The sequence below is a fragment of the Peromyscus eremicus genome, chromosome 2 (genome assembly GCF_949786415.1).
Source record: "Peromyscus eremicus chromosome 2, PerEre_H2_v1, whole genome shotgun sequence".
NCBI lineage: Eukaryota > Metazoa > Chordata > Mammalia > Rodentia > Cricetidae > Peromyscus > Peromyscus eremicus.
The window spans coordinates 64208256-64229311 of record NC_081417.1 but is presented as its reverse complement, the minus strand read 5'-3'; the positions used below and the strand labels follow the sequence as shown (position 1 = coordinate 64229311).

The 21056-nt window shown below is 45.1% G+C and overlaps 1 protein-coding gene across 2 annotated transcripts in view; it reads left to right on the top strand.

The window, feature by feature from the left end:
* Rnf38 (ring finger protein 38) overlaps positions 1 to 21056 on the top strand; it is a 119847-nt gene that overhangs the window by 40396 nt on the left and 58395 nt on the right. For both annotated transcript variants that reach the window (XM_059254243.1, XM_059254242.1), the window contains exon 2: positions 15575 to 15645. In XM_059254243.1, the coding sequence (XP_059110226.1) occupies positions 15575 to 15645 (71 nt within the window). The remainder of the gene's footprint in view (positions 1 to 15574; positions 15646 to 21056) is intronic.

Below are 21056 nucleotides of genomic sequence, written 5' to 3'. Positions count from 1 at the left end.
TGACTGAGGGGGGAGTGACTGAGGGGGGTGACTGAGGGGGGAGTGACTGAGGGGGAGTGACTGAGGGGGGAGTGACTGAGGGGGGTGACTGAGGGGGGTGACTGAGGGGGAGTGACTGAGGGAAGTGACTGGGGAGGGTGACTGGGGAGGGTGACTGGGGAGGGTGACTGAGGGGGGTGACTGGGGGGTGCAGAGAGTGACTGAGACAGTTTTGTTTTTGGTGTTTTTTCCGAGGCTGGCCTCAAACTCACAGAGATCCTTCTGTCTCTGCCTCCTGAGTGCTGGGATTAAAGGCATACGCCACCACTGAGAGTTTTTAGTTGAGATTTCTTTACAGTTCCTAATTGTGTATGTAAGTGCATGAGGCATGTGTCGGGGTCAGAGGATGACTTGGAGGAGTTGTTTCTCTCCTTCCACCGCGTCCAGGGATTGAACCCAGGCTGACAGACATTAGCAGCAAGTACCTTTACCACCGGCGTCATCTCGCTGGCCCTGACAGCACCTATTAGGCAGTTGTTTGTTAATGAGCATTTCCTAGTGTTATGTATGTTCTCGTGCCCATGTGTTTAGGCCTTGAAATGCATAGCTGTTGGAAGATTCAGAAGTAGTAGTGTTTGGTTTAGGTCTTCTAGCCACATAACCACAAGAGCTAGTCAGCATAGCTTGATGTATATTTAAACTTAGTCAACAACTAGATTTCAGATTTGGTGTAGTCATGGTTTTTTTAAGGTTGTTGTTGTTTGTTTTTTTGAGATAGGGTCTTGGATAGCTCAGATTGGCTTTGAATTCAGTATGTAGTAGAGCCCCACTTTGAGTTCCTAATTCCCCTCCCTTTGCCCCTGGGTTCTGTGATTACAGATTTGTGCCGCCATGCCTGGCTTTAATTTTTAAATGTAATTTAAGAAAAATGCGTTGTCAATATTATTTTGTGTGGGTATGGATGCATGTATGCTCTGGCACCAAGTGGCAATCAGAGGGTAACTTTGGACTGGGTTCTTTCTTTACGTGTCTCTCTGTCACCCTCAGGCTCTCAGGCTTGAGGCTTTACCTGCTGAGTTATCTCACTGGTCCCAACTTTTTGTTGGTTTGTTTTTCAGACAGGATTCTCTGTGTAGCCCTGCCTGTCTGGAACTCTTTTTCTAGACTAGGCTGGCCTCGAACTCGAGATCTGCCTGCCTCTGCCTCCTGAGCACTGAGATTAAAGGCGTGCGCCACCACTGCCCAGCTTTTTGTTTTTTAATGATTGATTTATTTTTATTTGATGTACATCGGTGTTTTGCCTGCATGTCTGTCTGTGTGAGTGTAGATCACTTTGAGCTAGATTACAGACAGTTGTGAGCCACCATGTGGGTGCTGGGCATTGAACCCTGGTCCTCTGGAAGAGCAGCCAGTGCTCTTAACACTGAGCTATCTCTCCAGCCCCCAGCTTTTGTTTAAATACAAAGAAATTAAGAAGTTTTTTTTTTTTTGAGAACTGGGGCTGTAGCTTGTGAGCAGTTGCCCAGCACATGGGAGGTTCCCCTAGGTTCTGTTCTCAGTCCTGTCAGAAATTGTTAAATCATTTCTGTCCCAGGTTTTCTCTCCAAGAAGCACAAGGAGAACAAGAGCATTTCAGTAAACTGGTGCCCGAGTCATGGGCTCAGCTTTGGAGAGTGTGGGGAGAACCCTGAGTTTATGAGCTGTTTATAGCAGCTCTCCCCCCAGACTCCAAGAACAGAAGTTTATCTGCGCTGTGGCAGAGTCAGTGTCTGTCCTTGGAGGGCTAAAGGCCCTGTGTAAGGTCCTGTGGTCCTCCCTCGATCATCGAGGAGGGAGGGCGGGCGAGTGTGGAGAGCCAGACAGCCGGGGCTCTAACGCCCCAAGTGCTGCACTGCGGGAGTGATGCTCACAGCCACTTGGAGGTGAACTTTCTCGGAGGTGGAGGAGAGAAGAAGGGTCCCACTGGGTCATCCTCCTTAGGCTGTCATTCAGGTGATGGGTTGACACTGTGAGTTTTGTTGTTGTTGTTGTTTTGTTTTGTTTTTAAAGTTAACTTCCAGGTGGCGGTGGTGGCGCACACCTTGAATCCCAGCACTTCGGAGGCAGAGGCAGGTGGATCTCTATGAGTTCAAGGCCAACCTGGTTGACATAGAGAGCTCCAGGATGCATAGAGAGACACTGTCAAAAAAAAAAAAAAAAAAAAAAAAAAGAAATTAAATAGTAAATTTCGGGTTATTTTTATTTGTATTTCTATTTTTTTATTTATGATAAAAACCTAATGATTTTCTGAATTTGGTTGGAATCTGTTGCAGTGGCTCTCCTTTTATCTTTAATTTTATTAATCTGAGTCTCTAATTTTATTATTTTTTGTCTTTTGATTAGTCTGGCTAAGGGTATGTCAGTCATACTTTTCAAAGAACCAACTTCTTGTCACATTGATTCTTTGTTGCTATTTTTGTTTCCATTTAATTAATTCCGGCCCTGATCTTGATTTCTTTTCATCTACCAATTTGGGGTTTGGCTTATCCTTCATTTTTGAGGGCTCTCAGATGTATCATTTATTTGGGCTCTCTCTGGCTTTTTTGTTGTTGTGGTTGGTGACAGAGTTTCTCTGTATAACAGCCCTGGCTGTCCTGGAAGTCGCTCTGTAGACCAGGCTGGCCTTGAACTCACAGAGATCCACCTGCCTCTGCCTCCTGGGTGTTGGGATTAAAGGCGTGCGCCACCACCACCTCCGGTAGTCTTATTCCATTGTGATCAGGTAGACTACAAGGAACTGTTTTCCTGTATTTGTTGAGACTGGCTTTGTCTCAGAATATGTGATCTATTTTGGAGAAAGTTCCATGGGAATAATGTGTATTCTGCAGAGTTTGGATGGAATAGTCTATAGATGTCTGTTAAGTCCATTTGATTTATAATGTCATTTAATTTGCATATTTCTATTTATTTTTTGTTAGGGAGACATATCAATTGGTAAGAGTTGGGTATTAAAGTCACCCACTAGTATTGTGCTAGAGTTAATCTGGCTTAAATCTAATGTTATTTGTTAGGAAATTGGATGCACCTGCTTGAGGCATACTTTTAGAATCTTAAGGTCCTCTTACATTCCCTTAGTCTGAAATGACTATATGTTTTCTCACTAGTTTTGGTGGGAAGTCTATTGGAACAGTGGCACCTGCTTGTTTCCTAGGCCCACTTACTTGGAACTTTTTCCATTCTTTCACCCTAGGGTGACATCTGCCTTTTTAGTGACATCTGTTTCTTGTAGGCAGCAAGTAGATGAGATGGTTCCTGTCTTTTGATCCAATCTACTAGTCTGTGCCCTTTTCCCCAAAGATTTATTTTTATTTTTCATTGTGTGCGCCCATGCCTATGTGTAGGTCTGTGCATGTGATTTCAGGGACCCGAGGAGCCCAGTGGTGTGGGAGCCCCTGTAGTTTGCCTGGGGAATCGAGACCCTAGTACTCAGTTATTGCTGAAGAGTGGGTATTAATTCCCACCATTTGTTGATTTTGTAGTGTTTTTTTTTTTTTTTTTTTTTTTTTCTTTTCTTTCCCTTTTCCTCTCTTGCTTAACTATTATCCTAGTGTGGTTTATTCTTTGCTGTGGATTCGTGGAGGAATTTGTTTTTCTGTTCAGTCCAAAAGATTCCTGTAAGTATTTTCTATGGAGCTGGCTTAGTGCTCATGCATTCCTTTAGCCTATTTTTATCATGGAAGGTGTTTATTTTCCTTTCAGTTACAACAGACGGTTTTGCTGGCTATAGTGGTCTGGGTTGGCAGTGGAGTCAGAATTGAAATGCGTCTGCCCGGGCCTCCTGCCTGTAAAGTTCCAGCTGAATAATCTGCTGCCATGCTGCCAGTCTGCCCTATGGGACATGGTGTGTCTCGCTGCTGCTGAGACGATGTCTTTGTTCTAATTGTGACGAAGGCTGATTCTTCTCTGGTCTGTCGATCTGTGTGCTAAGCACTTCATATCTGGATTGCCATCTCTTTTTCCAGCTCTGAGAAATTTTCTGTTATGAGTGTTTTTAAAACCATATTTTGCACCTTTAGAACTTGGTTCTCTTCCTCCTCCTTCTATGCTATTGTCATAGATCTCTCAGGCTGTTGTGTGTCTTGGAGTTCTACTGATGCCTTCTTTGTCCAGCATCTTAACTGTATTTAATTTCTCAACCATGTTTACATTTTCCCAGAAAGCCTTTTGTGATTAACTTTATTCTGTATGTCTTTTCCTTCCTGTCTTTGCTTCTGATTCTTAACTATTTATTGCTGATTTAAGTTCGTATTTTCTCTGTCATTTTAGAATGGAAGCATCAGGATGCAACACACTAATAATAAACAGCTCACTAATAGTGAGCTGGTTCATTCATGTAGACTTCCTGCCCTCCCCTCCAGTGCCAGGAATCACACCCAGGCCCTTGTGTGTGCTAGGCAAAGGCTCTCCCACTGGACCCAGCCTCAGCCTATGGATTCTGAACCCTAGTGAGGTGCTGTGTGTCCTGTGTGAATAATGTAGCCTGGGAGTGGTTCTGATTATTTTCTTTCTTTTTTTATTTCTTTTTTCTTTTTTTTTCCCCTTCTGGATAGTGCTTGAAATTAAACCCAGGACCTCAAGTATGTAACATATACTTTATAACTGAGCTATATTCCCTCCCTAGCCTAGGAAATCTGAGCTTTTTTATTTATATACAGGTATTGTTTGGGGTCTGGGATGATAATGGCTGAATCAGTGAGCTCCAGGAAAGATGATGAAGAGAAAGAAAACTGGTTCTTTGAAAAGCATTTTTATTTTTATTTATGTGTCTATGTGTGTCTTTATGAGTGTGTGCCATGTGTGTGCAGAGACCAGAGAGCATGGATTCTGTGGAGCATAGGCGGTTGTGTGCTGGCAGCTGAACCTGCAGCCTTTGGAAGAGCAGCATGCACTCTTAACTGCTTAGCCATCGCTCCAGTTCTTACTTTTTTGTTTGTTTTGTTTTGTTTTTTTTTTGGGACAAGGTTTCTCTGTGTAGTCCTGGAACTCACTATAGACCAGGCCAGTCTTGAACTCACAGAGATCTGCCTGCCTTTGCCTCCCGAGTGCTGGGATTAAAGGCGTGCACTGCCACCCCCGGCCAGTGCTGACTTTCTTTCTTGCATTTGCTGTTTTGGTGGAGGACACTGCAGCTTGTATGGGAGTGAGAGGACACCGTGCAGTCTGTTCTCTTTCTCACTGGGGCTGGGGCTAGAAGTGCTTTAACCACTGAGCCTTCTGTCTCACCAGCCAAGAAGAGTTTTTAAGGTTACAGTATGAAATGATGCTAAGTTTCAGGTTAGGAAAAAGCACCAACAGCATTTGGAAAGGGATTGACTTTCTTTGTTAATTCAGACTTTACTCTTTAGCTTGTAAAGTTTTTCTGTCCTGATAAATATAAGAAGTAGCTATGGTGTTCCTAAAGGCAGGGTGAACTTGATGTTTCAAGCTGGGATGGATAGGTAGCTTTGTTGCTTTAGCGAGAATTTTAATTTTGTCTGTGTGCATTTTAGTTTAGACCCCGTGTCCTCTGTGTCAGAGCCAATAGGTTCTGGTCCAGGACCCTTCCTCTCCACTCACTCTTCCCCAACACCTCTGTCCCCATGTTTCCCTCTTATTTTAGGGGAGACAGTCTGATACCAGAGGATGACTATGAATATTGGACTCTCCTGCCTCATTCTTCCAAGTGCTGGGACTACAGGTGCATGTCACTGTGGGTCTGGTTGCTTTTGCAGGTTTTTTTCTTCCACTTTAGAGATTGTCTGACTCATTGTTGAGTCCATTTCTTCATATTTAGTCATTCTTTCTGTTGCTTTCTGGTGTTTCTGGCTTGAGGTTTGGAATAATTTTTTTTTTTACATGCATTAGTGTTTTGCCTGTATGTGTATGTATGCATGTATGTATGTATGTATGTATGCATATATATGTGTGTGTGTGTGTGTGTGTGTGTGTGTGTGTGTGTGTGTGTGTGTCGGATCTTGGAGTTACAGACAGTTGTGAGCTGCCATGTGGGTGCTGGGGATTGAACCCGGGTCCTCTGGAAGAGCAGTCAGTGCTCTTAACTGCCAAGCCAGCTCGCCAGCCCTGTCTTGAAATTTTTGTAGCAGTGTATGCTAATTGTCTTTATGCTTATAGTGATTCCTAACTGGTATTTGACTCTTAACGTGTCTCAGGAACTAAGTGGTTATTGTGCTTGTATATAAACGATAGACAGTTGCTTTGTTTCCTTTTTCATGGCAAGCATGTGGGGCGTTGGTCTTTCCTCACACTGGGACTCTGTTCCGCGGCTGTCACCTCCTCCTGGGGTTGGTGCTGTGCCACCCTTTACCTGCTGCTGTCATTACTGAAGCTCCTTGCACGGATAGTTTTCTTGTCCTGCTCCTTTAGGGTCTTCAAGGGTTTTACTGTCCGACTCATCATTATCCCCCACCCCTCACCTCCCAGCTGCACCTTGCTGCTCACTCTTGGGCCTGTGGAGAGTCCATTAATAGTCAACGCTCTCGAAGCTTAAAATCTACTTGGATTTAACAAACACAGTAAGTAAAAACAGCCAAACTTAAATAAAAACATTAGACGACCTCTGTAGAAGCCCGAGTTTGACAATGGCTGATCAGTTATAGATTCTTTCTCGTAGCACTGTTTCCATGCAGAGGGCTTCACTCCTTGTAGTTTCCTTAGCCTTTTTGATCGGGGTGACGTGACTAATGGTAGAGAAGTTGGGTTAGGAACTAAACAGGGCCCAGCTCAGTCCCTTTCCTTGGGAGCCAGCTGCTGTAGCCTGCCCTCCAAGTGTCCGGTTTCTTCTGTGGGAGTCTGCTTTTCCAGCTGTGACCGACTGACTGGAGGGGAATTTGTTCAATTCTGCAGTGGAATTTCATGATGCCTTTCTTACCGTGCACTTCAGTTACATTTCAGGAGGGCAGTTTTCAATACATTGGGCAGTTTGATCACATCTGTATGGAGGGTGTTAGGGTCAGCCTATCCCCTTTGTTGTTGCCTGTCTCCTCCCTCCCTCCTTCCCCCTCCCCCTCCCTCTCTTCTTGTTTTCTTTTCTAGACAGGATCTTGACTGGTTGGAATTTGGTGCGTAGACCAGGCCAGCCTTAAACTCCTGCCTCTGGGCAGATCTCTGTTGAGTTCTGGTCTATACAGCAAGTTCCAGCCCAGCCAGGGCTGCGTATCGAGACCCTGTCTCAAAACGATCTTTTTAAGGAATGCAGATATGGCTCAGTAGTTAAGCATGCTTGCTGTTCTTCCAGAGGACCAGAGTTCTATCCTCAGCACCCACATCAGGCCTCATAGAACCACTTGTATCTCCAGCTACAGGAACTCAACACTGTCTTCTGGACTCAGAGCACCCACACATGTAGTATACATACACATAGACAAACTTGCATACACATATCTAAAAACACAGAAAAGCCTCCACGTGTGCCTCCTGAGTCCTGTGATCACAGCCTGCGCCACTACACCTGGTTTCCAGTTCTAGAAATAGGTAGTTGTGTGGATGAAGGAGTGTCTGGTGAGATAACGTATGGGAGAGGATGGATAGTTTTGGAATTAGTCTGAAGTGAGGCAGTCAATACTGAGAGAATAGTTGGTAGAGTAATTTAGTGACCCTGAGCAGGTAAAGTGCCTGTGAAATGGAGGGACTTAGATTTTATGTATCGCTGGTTTTCATGGAAAACTTGGCTGGGTTGCATTTAGATAGCTGAGGTCACAATAGATGTCTACCAGGCTGAGCAGAGATTGTTTTATAACAGGGCAGTGCCTGACAACATGGAGAAAAGGCGCTTTCCCACTGAGCCTTTGCAGTCAGCTCCTTGGGCGTGTGGGCAAGTGTCCGTCACAGCGTCATAGTCATAGCACTTGCTCTGCCACCAGCTCGCTTTGCTCTCCCGTCTGCTCCCTCCCCTCCTGGAGCCGTACTCCCTCCACTGTGAGTTGCCAAAAGTACCTGCTGTGGGGTTCCAGGATGGTCAGTCAGACCATGAAGTACTTGAGGGGAAAAAGTTTGAATAGGAAGCTTAAATTAGTGTCTAAGTTTACGTAAGTGCAATTATGTAATTAGCATTTAAGGTTGTATGATTTTACTTTAATTGTGTAAGTAATAATCTTTTGTTACCTCTCTGTCTGTGTGTCTCTCTGTCTCTCTGGGTGTGGTCGTGCATGGCGTGGGTGTGGATGGAGGACAACCTTGAATCTGTCCCCCCTTCACCTCGTTTGAGGCAGTGCTCTCTGTTGGCTGCTGTGCTGCACAAACCAGGCCGGCTGGCCTCAACACCAGGACAGTTGTCCTGTCGTCAGCCTTAGCTGCACGTGCTTTTACCCACGTAGAGGTCACCTCCATCCTTCTGTGGTAATCATACAAGTCAAGCTTATAGTTATAGAAAATGAAAATAGTACAAAAACATGGCACTGTCCTATTATCCTTTTTAAGGACGGGTACTGTGAATAGTTTGTATGTATTTTCAATTTTTATGATTTTTTTTTTTTTTTTTTTCTGAGACAGGGTCTCTCTGTGTAGTCCTGACTGTCCTAGAACTTGCTGGCCTCAAATTCACAGAAATCTTCCTGCCTCTGCCTTACAGGTGCTAAGATTAAAGGCATGCCCAGCTTGATTGTTTTTTAAATAAAACTTAGTATATTTATTGTTTTGAAGTTAACTTTAAAAAAAAAAAGCTAGTCTGTTTTGATGGCTTTTCCATGTCAGTAGTTTTCAGGAGAGCTGTAAATAGCCCATAGGAAAGAACAAAGTTACAGTCAACCATTCATTCTTACGTTGATGATGCCAGAAAGCTTTTCCCGCTAACAAATAAGACAGTTTCAGGAAATCTGGAGAAAGGAGGTTGATGCTGCTAACTTTCTCTGTTGATATACAAGTAACAATTTGGGGCTGGGAGATGGCTCAGTGGGTAGGAACACTGTATAAATATGAAGATCTAATTTCAAATCATCAGGAAAAATCCCCAATAAAAAGCCTGGCATGCCCCGTATCCCCAGTGCTGTGGGGTTGTAGACAGGAGCCTTGCTGGAGCTTGCTGACTACCAGACTAGCTCCTAAGTTTAATGAGAGTCCTTGTCTCCAGGGTAGAGGACTGAGTGTGATAAACAGACCATGTGGCTTGCATGTGTGCATGGGTGTGAGCACTGGCACCCCCTGTGACAATCTGACAATTTCCAAGCTAGACGTGCTAAATTTTGCCTCATGCAAACTGTGACAGCCCGTGTTGCAGGTGACTTACCTTTTGTAGGTATGTTATATTGCTCGTGTTCATGCATGTTACTAGCTTTTCATTTGTTTAATCTTAACTCTCAAGTGCTGTGTGACTTCCATCTACGCAGATAATGTTGCTCCCATTCTCCAGTGAGGGAGGCATATGATATGTCCAATGACTTTCCTACGATTACACAGTCTGCAGATCCCTAACCTGCATTCTAACAGGACTCCAAAGTGGGCTGTTCTCCAGAAACGACTGAAAATACCCTTTTGTATCTTGCTGGGATTGTAAAATGATGCAGTCGCTTTGGAAACGGTTTGCTAGTTCCTCCTAAGGTTGAAGAGAGGTGTCATGTGACCTTGTTTTTCTGTGTCAACCTGAAGAAAAGTATTTTGAGGAGGAGAGCTGTATCCTCTGGATAGATTCTAGCACTACCCATAGGTCGAGGGAGATGAGTGTTCTGAGTTGACTGTTTGCACTCAGCAGTCTCTGAACATGACAGACAACATATGTTGTTCGTGTTTCGGCTGTAACTCCATGGATGAAAAGCCTAACTGACATAGACTCCAGCTCTGTAATTTCTCTATTCTTCTGTCATTGTTGCAGTTTTGACCTCTTTGTGTTCTCTAGTTTCTGTAAATTTTGGGTTCCATACTTGGGTTTTTATTCTTCTGCTCTCCCCCTGGAATTCACACTCTTCTTTGAAGTCCTGGGGATCGAACTAGGCTTGTGACTGATAGGCAAATGCTTCAGCGCTGAGCTGCAGCCCCAGTCCCCTTCACATGCCTTCTTACTCTTTCTAGCCCATCATCTGCAATGTCCCTGCAGTACTTCTGATCCAGGTGGTCCTTGTGGTCCCCTGCAGTGAGTGCTTCTGATCCAGGTGGTCCTCGTGGTCCCCTTGCAGTGAGTACTTCTGATCCAGGTGGTCCTCGTGGTCCCCCTGCAGTGAGTGCTTCTGATCCAGGTGGTCCTCGTGGTCCCCTGCAGTGCTTCTGATCCAGGTGGTCCTCGTGGTCCCTTGCAGTGAGTGCTTCTGATCCAGGTGGTCCTCGTGGTCCCCTGCAGTGAGTGCTTCTGATCCAGGTGGTCCTCGTGGTCCCCTGCAGTGCTTCTGATCCAGGTGGTCCTTGTGGTCCCCTTGCAGTGAGTGCTTCTGATCCAGGTGGTCCTCGTGGTCCCCTGCAGTGAGTGCTTCTGATCCATGTGGTCCTCGTGGTCCCCTGCAGTGAGTGCTTCTGATCCAGGTGGTCCTCGTGGTCCCCTGCAGTGAGTGCTTCTGATCCAGGTGGTCCTTGTGGTCCCCTTGCAGTGAGTGCTTCTGATCCAGGTGGTCCTCGTGGTCCCCTGCAGTGAGTGCTTCTGATCCAGGTGGTCCTCGTGGTCCCCTGCAGTGAGGGCTTCTGATCCAGGTGGTCCTCGTGGTCCCCTGCAGTGAGTGCTTCTGATCCAGGTGGTCCTCGTGGTCCCCTGCAGTGAGGGCTTCTGATCTAGGTGGTCCTTGTGGTCCCAGCACCTCCTGCTCGCTAAGATGGGCTCGTGTGTATTTGCACCTTTGACTTCTTTGGTGATTATGTGAAACATGTGGGCTCCTCTCTAGGGGAATATTCATTTTAAAGTTACTATTTAGGGACTGGGAAGATTTCTCAAAAAGTTAAGAATGGTTGCTCTGTAGGCATGAGAACCTGAGTTTGAATCCCTAGCACCTACATAAAAAGCCAGACGTGTCTTCACGGGCCTGTGACCCCAGCACTGCAGGTAGATCGTGAGCTCTCTGAGGCCTGCCAGAGTAGTAGAAACAGACTTGTGGTTCAGCAGTAGACCCAGACTTAAGACAGTAATGTGAGCAATGCCAGGAAGATGCCTGGCATCCCTGCTATGGCCTCCATGTGGGCACATGCACCTGCATACTCATGTGCATTCCCCAAATACACACAAAGAAAACTCTGTGTGTGTGTGTGTGTGTGTGTGTGTGTGTGTGTGTGTGTGTGTGTGTGTTACCATGAGTGTCTGGAGGCCAAAGAGTGACGTTGGGAATCTTACTAATTGTTCTCTACCTCGGTTTTGGAGACAGGGTCTTTCATTGACAATGTTTCTGCTACACTGGCCAGACGTGCCCCCAGCCAAACAGGCAGTCCATCTGTGACTGTTCTCCCAGTGCTAGGGTTACAGATGTGTGCTACCTTGCATGGCTTTTATTTGGGTGCTGGGGATCTGAGCTCAGATCTTCCATGTTTGTGCTGCAGACACTTTACCCACTGAGCCTTCTCCCAGCCCTCATATGACACAGCCACAATGAATTAGTTTCTGTGCGTGAGTTATAAGGTTTATATCCAGGTTTGTTCTTATTTATTTTTGCATATGAATGTCTGTTTGCCAGCTTGTTTATTTCAGGCTGTGGATCCAACCCAGGGCCTCACACATGCTAGGCAAATACTTGAGCACTAAGCTATAGCCTCAGCCCTAATTTCATTTCATTTTTTTAGAAATAGGATCTCACTAACTTGCCCAGGGTGGCCACAAACTTCTGGGCTCAAGTGAACCTCTTACCTTAACATCTGGAGTAACTACAGGCATGTATTACCACATCTGGCTTGTTTGTTCATTTCTGTTTGTTTGAATATTTTGAGCTATGTAGCCCAGGCTGGCCTTGAACTTTCTATAGGGGTGCGTGCGTGCGTGCGTGCGTGCGTGCGTGCGTGCGTGTGTTTGCAGTGGCAGACATTGATGTATATGGAGTTCAGAGGGCAACCTCCGGTGCCAGTCCTTTCTTTCATCTTGGTTTTTCCTCTGGACACACCAGGCCAGTGGGCCCTTGAGCTTCTGGGATTCTTCTGTCTTTGCACTCCATCTCTCCATGGGAGTGCTAGGATTAGGGACGCTAGTGTCCATGTGTGGGCTCTGGGGATTCTGCTTCAGGGCTGCATGCGTGGGTGTCAAGCACTTTTGCCCACTAAACCATTTCCCCAGCCCTGACTTTTAACTTTCAATACTCCTGCTGTCTTATCCTCTCAACTGCTAGAATTCCATCCTAGTTCATTTATTTTAATACTCTCTTTTAGAAAAGATTTTCTAAATCAGCTGTTTGGAGTTCTCATTTTCTCCAGGACTGATGGAGCTGAGGTTGTGTTGATGGCCCCGACTACAGTCATTAGACAGTGTTCCACAAGGAGCTCCCAGCCACATCTGATCTTTCTGTTGGGTTAAATACATGAGTTTTATGTGAGAATGAACCACTGTCTGTTTGGTGTGTGCTCGTAACTGTCAGATCCTACAGTTCTTTTTGCCAGTCCAGCAGTCTCCAATGTGTGTGTTAATAAGAAACTAGTTATAGGAATACAACTTAATCGTATTTATTTGGTGTGAGGAGTACATGAGGGTGTTTGTTGGTACATTTGGAGTCTGAGCACAGCTTGCAGGAATCCTTTCTCTCCTTCTACTGTGTGGGTCCTGGGACTGAACTCAAGATTGTCAGGCAGCAAGCACTTTTCCTACTGAGCTATCTCATCAGCCTAATTTTTATTCTTATTCTTATAAATGAGATTGTTTTTTCTTAAATTTATTTGTTTGTTTGTTTATTCATTCATTCATTCATTCATTCATTTATTTATGGTTTTTTTGAGACAGGCTTTCGCTGTGTAGCTTTGCGCCTTTCCTGGAACTCACTCTGTAGCCCAGGCTGGCCTCGAACTCAGAGATCCGCCTGCCTCTGCCTCCCGAGTGCTGGGATTAAAGGCGGAGATTGTTTTCTTATTTTACTTTATTCTATTTTTATTTTTGAGACAGAGTCTCACTATATAATCCTGGCTGGCCTGGAGCTCAATGTATAGACCAGGCTGGTCTTGAACTCACACAGATCCACCTGCTTTTCCTCCCAAGTGCTGGGATTACAGATATGCACCACCATGTCTAGTTTCTGTGGGCTGACTTTTCATTCATGGCGGTATGCTTTTCAGAAAATTGGGACCGGATGTGTGCTAGAGATATAGCTCAGTGGTGGAGCCCTTGCCTAGAATGCATGAGGCCCTGTGTTCAATCCCTAGCAATAAAAGCACACCCACCCACACACCACATAGATCCATCCACCCACCCCACCCCACCCCACCCCACCCCCGCTGGCCTTGAACACCATGTATAGACCAGATTGGCTTGATGTGATTATGGTGATCTTCCTGTCTCAGCATTTTTCCATTTTCTTTGAGATTATATATTCAAAACAAAACCCTCTACTTTTTAGTTTTTTGAGACAGGGTTTCTCTGTGTAGTTTTGGTGCCTGTCCTGGATCTTACTCTGTAGACCATGCTGGCCTCAAACTCACAGAGATCCATCTGGCTCTGCCTCCCAAGTGCTGGGAAAAACCCTCTACTTTTTTCTCCCTAAGACTGGCTTCTTTTCTCTCTCTCTCTCTCTCTCTCTCTCTCTCTCTCACCTTCCTTTCTTTCTTTTTTTCTTTCTTTCCCCCTGCCCCCTCCTTTCCTTTCTTTCTTCCTTCCTTTCTTTCTTTTTCCTTCCTTCCTTCCTTCCTTCCTTCCTTCCTTCCTTCCTTCCTTCCCTCCTTCCCTCCCTCCCTCCCTCCCTCCCTCCCTCCGTCTGTCCCTCCCTCCCTTCCTTCCTTCCTTCCTTCCTTCCTTCCTTCCTTCCTTCCTTCCTTCCTTTCTCTCTTTTGTCTCACTATATATCCTTGGCTAGCCAGGGACTCTTTATGTAGACCAGGCTGGCGATCCACCTGCCTCTGCCTGCTGTGGGATGTCTTTCTGTACGCTGTGAATGTGTTTTGATCTGATTGGTTGATAAATAAAGCTGCACTGGCCTATGGTAGGGCAGGATAAGGTTAGGCGGTACATTCAAACTGAAGACAAGAAGAAGGGTGGAGTTGGGAGATGCCAGTCCACCATCCAAGGAGCAACAAGATGCCAGCAGACTGGTAACACCAAGGCCACGTGGCAACATACAGATTAATAGAAATGGGTTGAGTTAAGTTATAAGAGCTAGCTAACAAGAAGCCTGACCCATAGGCCATACAGTTTGTAAATAATATAAACCTGTGTGTTTACTTGGGACCAAGTGGCTGTGGGCCGCAGGTGGGAGAGATTCGTTCAGACCCTGGGGCAGGGCAGGACTGGAGAAACTTCCAGCTACATTTTGGCACCCAGTGTGGGGCATGAACCCATGATCCTGAGATTAAGAGTCTCATGCTCTACCAACTGAGCTAGCCTTTCTTCTGGCTACATCTGCCTCCCAAATGCTGGGATTAAAGGCCTATGCCACTACATCTAGCTTTTTTTTTTTTTTAAATATTATATAGAGATTTTAATTGCCATTTTGTGTATAGTGTGAAATAGGAACCAAAAACTATAGAAAAAAAAGGCCCAGGTGATTAGAACTTGTGTAGTGGTCCATGCCTATGGTCAGCTCGAGAGATGAGCACAAATTCAAGGCAAGCTTTGGTATCATAGAGAGATGCACACATAAACCTCACAACAGTTATTTGTTCCAATTATATTTGTGTTTATATTTCATATCTTTGTTTTGTTTTGAGACAGAGTCTTATCCTATAACTTGCTAGTCTGGAACTCACTGTATAGACCAGGCTGGCCTCATGCACAGAGATCCATCTGTCCTGGGATTGAGGGTGTGTGCCACCATGCCTAGCAGTGCTTGAAATCTTATTTGACATAGACTTAAAAAACAAAAGAAACTCTACTGTCTCAAAGACTGTTCTTTGTCCTTTGTGTTTGGACTCTTGATCTTTCTGCTTCAGCTTCCAAAGTGCATGTGCCATTGAGCCTGGGTAAATTGTATTTTATATGTTGAATTTATAGGGTCAGCCTCAAGGTCTGTGTACACGGAATAGGAATGTAATTACATTCTTCATCAGTAGGGGTTTGCCTTACTGAAGGATGTGTTTGCTTAGGGGGTCTCCCCGGACAGTAGACCACTTGCTGTGCTTCAGAGTGTGAGTCAGGGGTGTGCTAACCAGGCTTCAGTTTCATAGCTGCCTCCTCACTGTTGCTTTTTGTGAATCAGTCAGTGTCTGTTTTTTCTTCTGTGAAGAAGCTACAAATAGTGCCCACAGATTGCTAAGTGGGTAAGATGACTGCTAGCAAGCTTGAGGCCTGAGCTTGGTCCCGGGGACCCACATGGTAGGAGGAGAACCTGGTCCTACCGGTTGTTGTCTGACTCCTGCACTCATGCGCCTGCACGTGGAACTTTTGAAAATCCACAAACAGTCTCGCCCTGCTGCTTTACAGGCTTGTTCAAGGGTTAGATGGGATGATGGACATAGGTCTCCTGGATTGGTAAAGCAGTTTTAACGTGAGGGATTACTGCTGCTTAACTCTCCCTTCTTTTTCTCGTAGGTAGTGTTGGTGCTTCTTTTCAGTGCCAGTCCATCCATCACGACCACATTTGTCATGATGACAGTGACAAGGTGAGGTCCTTGTTGATGTCTGCCACCGTGAGAATGCATGCCACCCTTACTGTACTGCTGGATTCACCTGTGTAACTCTGGACCTCCAGCCCCTGGGGTGACTTGAGGGTGTGATGTTGAGACGCAGAGTGTAGGCGGTCTTATGGTTTGTATGTTGGATTATTGGACTGCTCCAGAACACCTGGCTCAGCCCTCAGAAGAGGTGGCCTGGGCGCCTGCCTCGATCTCCAGGTCCCTTTCTGTGTCTCTGTCCTTCCTCTTTCTCAGGCTGGACATAAGGCTTATTTTAACACACCAACATGTGCTCTCTGAGCAGTTAGCAATTCATGTGCTTCTAGTTGGGAGTATCACAGACATTCCAAATTTGTTTCATTTTATAGTTGAATATACATTGTCATCACTTTTTCCCCTTGTCTTTCTTATTTTTTTCAATGTGATGGTGTGTGTGTGTGTGTGTGTGTGTGTGTGTGTGTGTGTGTGTGTACTACTTTGGGCCTGAGTTGTTTCATTTTAAAATCATGTCCAAATTAAATTAGTGGTGGGTTTGTTTCGTTGTGGGTTGGCTTTTGTTTTTGTTTTAGGAAAGGTCTCATCATGTAGCCTTGGAACTAGCCTGGGACTTGCTATGTAAGACCAGGCTTGGCCTTGAACTCATACTTCCAAAGTTCTGGCTGGGATTAAAGAATGAGCCATCATGCCTGGCCATTGTGGGTTTTTTTATTGCTAACAAAACCTGCTTTTTAAAAATTTATTCATTTGTTCATTCATTCATTCATTCATTCATTCATTTATTTAAAGGTGGGCTTGATGGTGCATATCTGTAGTCCTGGAACTTAGTAGGTAGAGGCAGGAAGATTCAAAGGCATCTCTACTTCATAGCAGGTTCTAAGCCACCTGGGTTATGCAAGACCTTTATAATATCAAAAATAAAAGGAGGAAAAAATGACTGAGAAACTTGCCTTGGGGCCTTTCTAGTGCCCCTCCCAGCAGATTTCTGTGGTCTGGATGTGTTTGGAATAGCTGCTGCTGGTCTGGATGAGATTAGATTTAGTTTTTCACCATTGGTTCCCAAAGGTTTCTTTTCCATTTCCTGTGTTTCTGTGCATGCATGTGTCGTTCTCTTGGGAGCTACCAGGGCAGACCGACCCAAGCGATCTTCTTTCTTGTTTTGATGAAGAACCTGCTCTGCTGTTGGAGATGAGGAGTCAGTCAGTCCTTGAGACTTTCAGATGTGTTGGTGGTGATGGTCTCACTGCTTCTGTCAGCTGCAGAGCATTCCAGAGTCTCTTTTCCTGTCACAGTCATCCAGAGCCATGGGTTTCGTCTCTAAATTTTCACAGGGAGTTCACTGAAAGAGACTTCCTAAAATTTAATATACAGAGTTTAGAAATGAGCATTTGAAAATAAGAGTTATAAAAGCAGAAAGAGATGAAGTCACTTTGTTGGTAAGTAACTAACAATATAAAGCTGTCTGCAGTTCAGCTTCTGACCTCTGCCACTGCATTGACGGGCTAGAAACCAACGTGAGCTTCTTGGTCTTAGAGACTAGGGGTGAGATTCGGTCTCTCTAAAGTACTTCCATCTCCCTCAAAATGATTCTCAGTTTTCAGTCTTTATGTTTTTCATAATTAGGACATCCCCCACCACACATGGATGAAGACAGGAAGAGGAGGAGAGATTTTTTTTTTTCTTTGAGACAAGGTGTCTCTGTAGCTCTGGCTGTCCTGGAACTCACAGAGATCCGCCTGCCTCTGCCTCAAAAGTGCTGGGATTAAAGGCGTGCACTCACCTGCCTCCCTTGCCTGTATGTGTACACTGTTTCTCAGGGTGGAACGAGAGGACTCTCTTGTCTAAACTGAGAGCTTACTATGTTGATTGGAGCCAGCAGATAATATTTGATGGATAGCTATATTTCGAGGCACCAGGGAATGCATCATTATACAAGATGGATAAAAATTCCTGTTTTTTTTTTTTTTTATGATTTTACAGTGTAACCAGGGAAAACAGATAATAAAAAGTAAATGTCAATTATATATTATGTTACAATAAGATATAGTAAGAATTAGATAAAAGGAAAGCTAGGGCTAAATGTGATGGCACAGCCTTTAATCCTAGCACTCAGGAGGTAGAGGCAGGCAGATGGATCTCTGAGTTCCAGGCCAGCCTGATTTACATAGCAAGTTTTAGGCCAGCCAGGGCTACATAGTTGGGACCCTGTCTCAATTAAACAAAAGGTTGATCTTGGTAAGTGGAATGATATCCATTAAGAGGTGGATGGTACAGATGGCAGTGTTTATTATTTTAGTATTTTATTATTTCAGTTTATTGGGGGATCGTATCTGTGTGGAGATCAGAAGACCATTTTGTGGAGTTGGTTCTCTTACCTTTGAATGGGTTCCAGGGACCAGGCCCGTGTGGCAAGTGCCATTACCTGCTCTGCCATCTTGTTAGCTCTCGACTCTGGTCTGGCTTCGCCTTGTCTCACCTCATCTCATCGCGTCTGGTCTCTAACAGAAATTGCTAAACGGTCTTATTAATAAAAAACTGAGAGATCAGAAAAGCAGACAGAAGCCAGCCACATTCTTACCACTTGGAAATCCTAAGCCAAAGAGACCTGTTTCCTGTATACCCACCACGCCTATATGCCTTTCTGCTCTGCATCTCACTTTCTCTCTGCCCAGCTACATCACTTCCTGTCTGTCTGTACAGACCTCCAGACCTCCATGGTTAATGCTGGGATTAAAGGCGTGTGTCATCATGCCTCGCTCTGTTCCCCAGTGTGGCCTTGAACTCACAGAGATCCACACGGATCTCTGCCTCCCGAATGCTAGGATTAAAGGTATGTGCTACCATTGTCTGACTTCTATGTTTGATATAGTGGCTGGCTTTTTCCTCTGATCCTCAGATAAGCTTTATTAGGGTGCACAATATATTGGGGGACACAATATATCACCACAGTCTCCTCCTACCTTACATGTTTGAGACAAAGATTCAGTTACCCAATGTTGTGTGACCAAACTCTTCTTGGGGAGATGCAACACACACATCTACTCAGCCCAGATAGGGAGCTAACAACAGATCAAAGTACAGATACCACCAAAGTCCAACTTGGTGAACCCTGAGTTTTATTGGGGTTACTTACAGGAATATGGGTGAGAGGTTACTTACAGGAGCAGAAATGACTCAGAGACATCAGCATCACCAAGGGCCACCTCAGGATGGGTGACAGCTCACAAAGCTAGGAACCTGGACTACACTGCATGGCCTCCAGGCAGCTCAAGAGGATGTAAAATTTCCTTTCCAGGTCTCTCAGTTGGTCTAAATCTCTTCCAGGTAGCTCAGCTGGTTCTCACTTCTTCCAGGCAGCTGGTCTGGTCTGAGTGCCGTCTTGGCAGCTCAGCTTCTTTCCATCTATGCATGACTCTCCACTTTCATTGCTTACTCTGGTAGGGAGGAGCCTAGTGAATCTGTTTAGTTTCGGGGACTTCCTGAAGCTCTTTTGAGTTGTTTACCTTCCTGCTTAAGGAGCTTCCCTGCAGGATGGAGTGTTTCAGAGGAAACTGTTATACAATACCCAGGCTGGCCTAGAATTTATAATTCTCCTGTCTCTGTTTCCCAAATAACAAACTATAAGCCACTTTTCCAATTCCTTTTCAGATTTTAAATAGTTGATTAGGCATGGAAGGGGCCCTAACACTTAAAAATCAGATTTCTGTATTAGTGTTAGCCCCTGACTTTATAACAAATGGAAGTTGATTTTCCCAGATAAGAAGTGGAATTGGCGTAGTGGACTCACTGTGTCCCCTCTGTTTTTGTCTGTTCACCTCAACTTCTTTCCCTTCCCCACTGCCCTTTCTGCTACACTCTGCCATAGACTGAACAAAATAGAACATTTGGAAGTACGCCTTCTGCAAGGGGAGAAGTTAGGTAAGAAATATATTATTAAATGGTTATTTGTTTATAACATACAGAATAAAGCAGAGAAGAGGTGTAGGGAAATTAGAGAAAGATTACCTTCTAAAATAGGGTAGTCACAGTATTCTTTTAAGTAGGGACTGCCTTATTCCTGTTTTATAGTTGAATATGATACAGATTAAATAATTTACCAAAGATCATACTGTAAGTAGATTACTGGAATTCAGATCCCCATCACTTAGCTGATATCTGCACTCTACTTTGTGAAAAAAAACTTTTCTTCTTTAGTTTTACCAAGTCAGTTGTGATGAGCACAGGCAGTGTCTGCAGTGGTGGAGGCCCTGTAGAGCTCCAGTGAGGAGTCAGTTGTGATGAGCACAGGCAGTGTCTGCAGTGGTGGAGGCCCTGTAGAGCTTCCAGTGAGGAGTCAGTTGTGATGAGCACAGCCAGTGTCTGCAGTGGTGGAGGCCCTGTAGAGCTCCAGTGAGGAGTCAGTTGTGATGAGCACAGGCAGTGTCTGCAGTGGTGGAGGCCCTGTAGAGCTCCAGTGAGGAGTCAGTTGTGATGAGCACAGGCAGTGTCTGCAGTGGTGGAGGCCCTGTAGAGCTCCAGTGAGGAGTCAGTTGTGATGAGCATAGGCAGTGTCTGCAGTGGTGGAGGCCCTGTAGAGCTCCAGTGAGGAGTCAGTTGGTAGGCAGTCTTTAGTCTTTTCCTGCCTAGTCCTTTGGTGTTTGCCCTGTCTCACATGGCTCTAGGGACAGACCCGACTGGGATGCCAAGGGATTGAAGAGCAGATGGACACACAGACATAAAGCTGGGATTAGATGGTGAGGGCCTCTTGGATGGAAAAACTTCAGCACCCCAGAAGCACAGTGTGTTTATTGTATAGAGTTGAACAGCGAGGTTATTGCATACAGCTGAACAAGGAGATGGGGTTAAAGTATACAGCTAGATCAAGGAGACGTTGAGCTAATCTTGATGGGCATGGTCTCTGTAGGGGAGCAGCCTTCAGGCCATAAATAACGGAGGAACTATGATGGCCATTTTCTGCCCATACCATCAACATTCATGGTCAGACAAAAAGAGGAGGTAAACTGTTTTCTTCTGGATCTGAGGCTAGGGTCCTTGGTATGACAGTGCCCACATCTACAGCACACATTTACTTAGGACCTCATGGACTCAGAACTTCCTCCACTTCCCACAGGTTGTTATTCCAGGCTGCCTTTCCATGACACCTCTGTCCTGCTTCATGCTCAGAGTCTATGCTGCTCTGTAACAAACCTCCTATCATGCATTGCTGTGTTTCACTGTTTCCGATGTGACAGTCATTCATACAGCATTTAACAATGTAAAGTCTAATATGAAACTGTTACTGTTGTTGCATCTTTCTGATATTGAAGTGAACCTACCTAAACAAGTGCCAGTTTGGGACTAAGGAGATATTTTGCAGTGAGAACATATCTGACATAGGGCATAGGTGAAATAAGGATGAAATA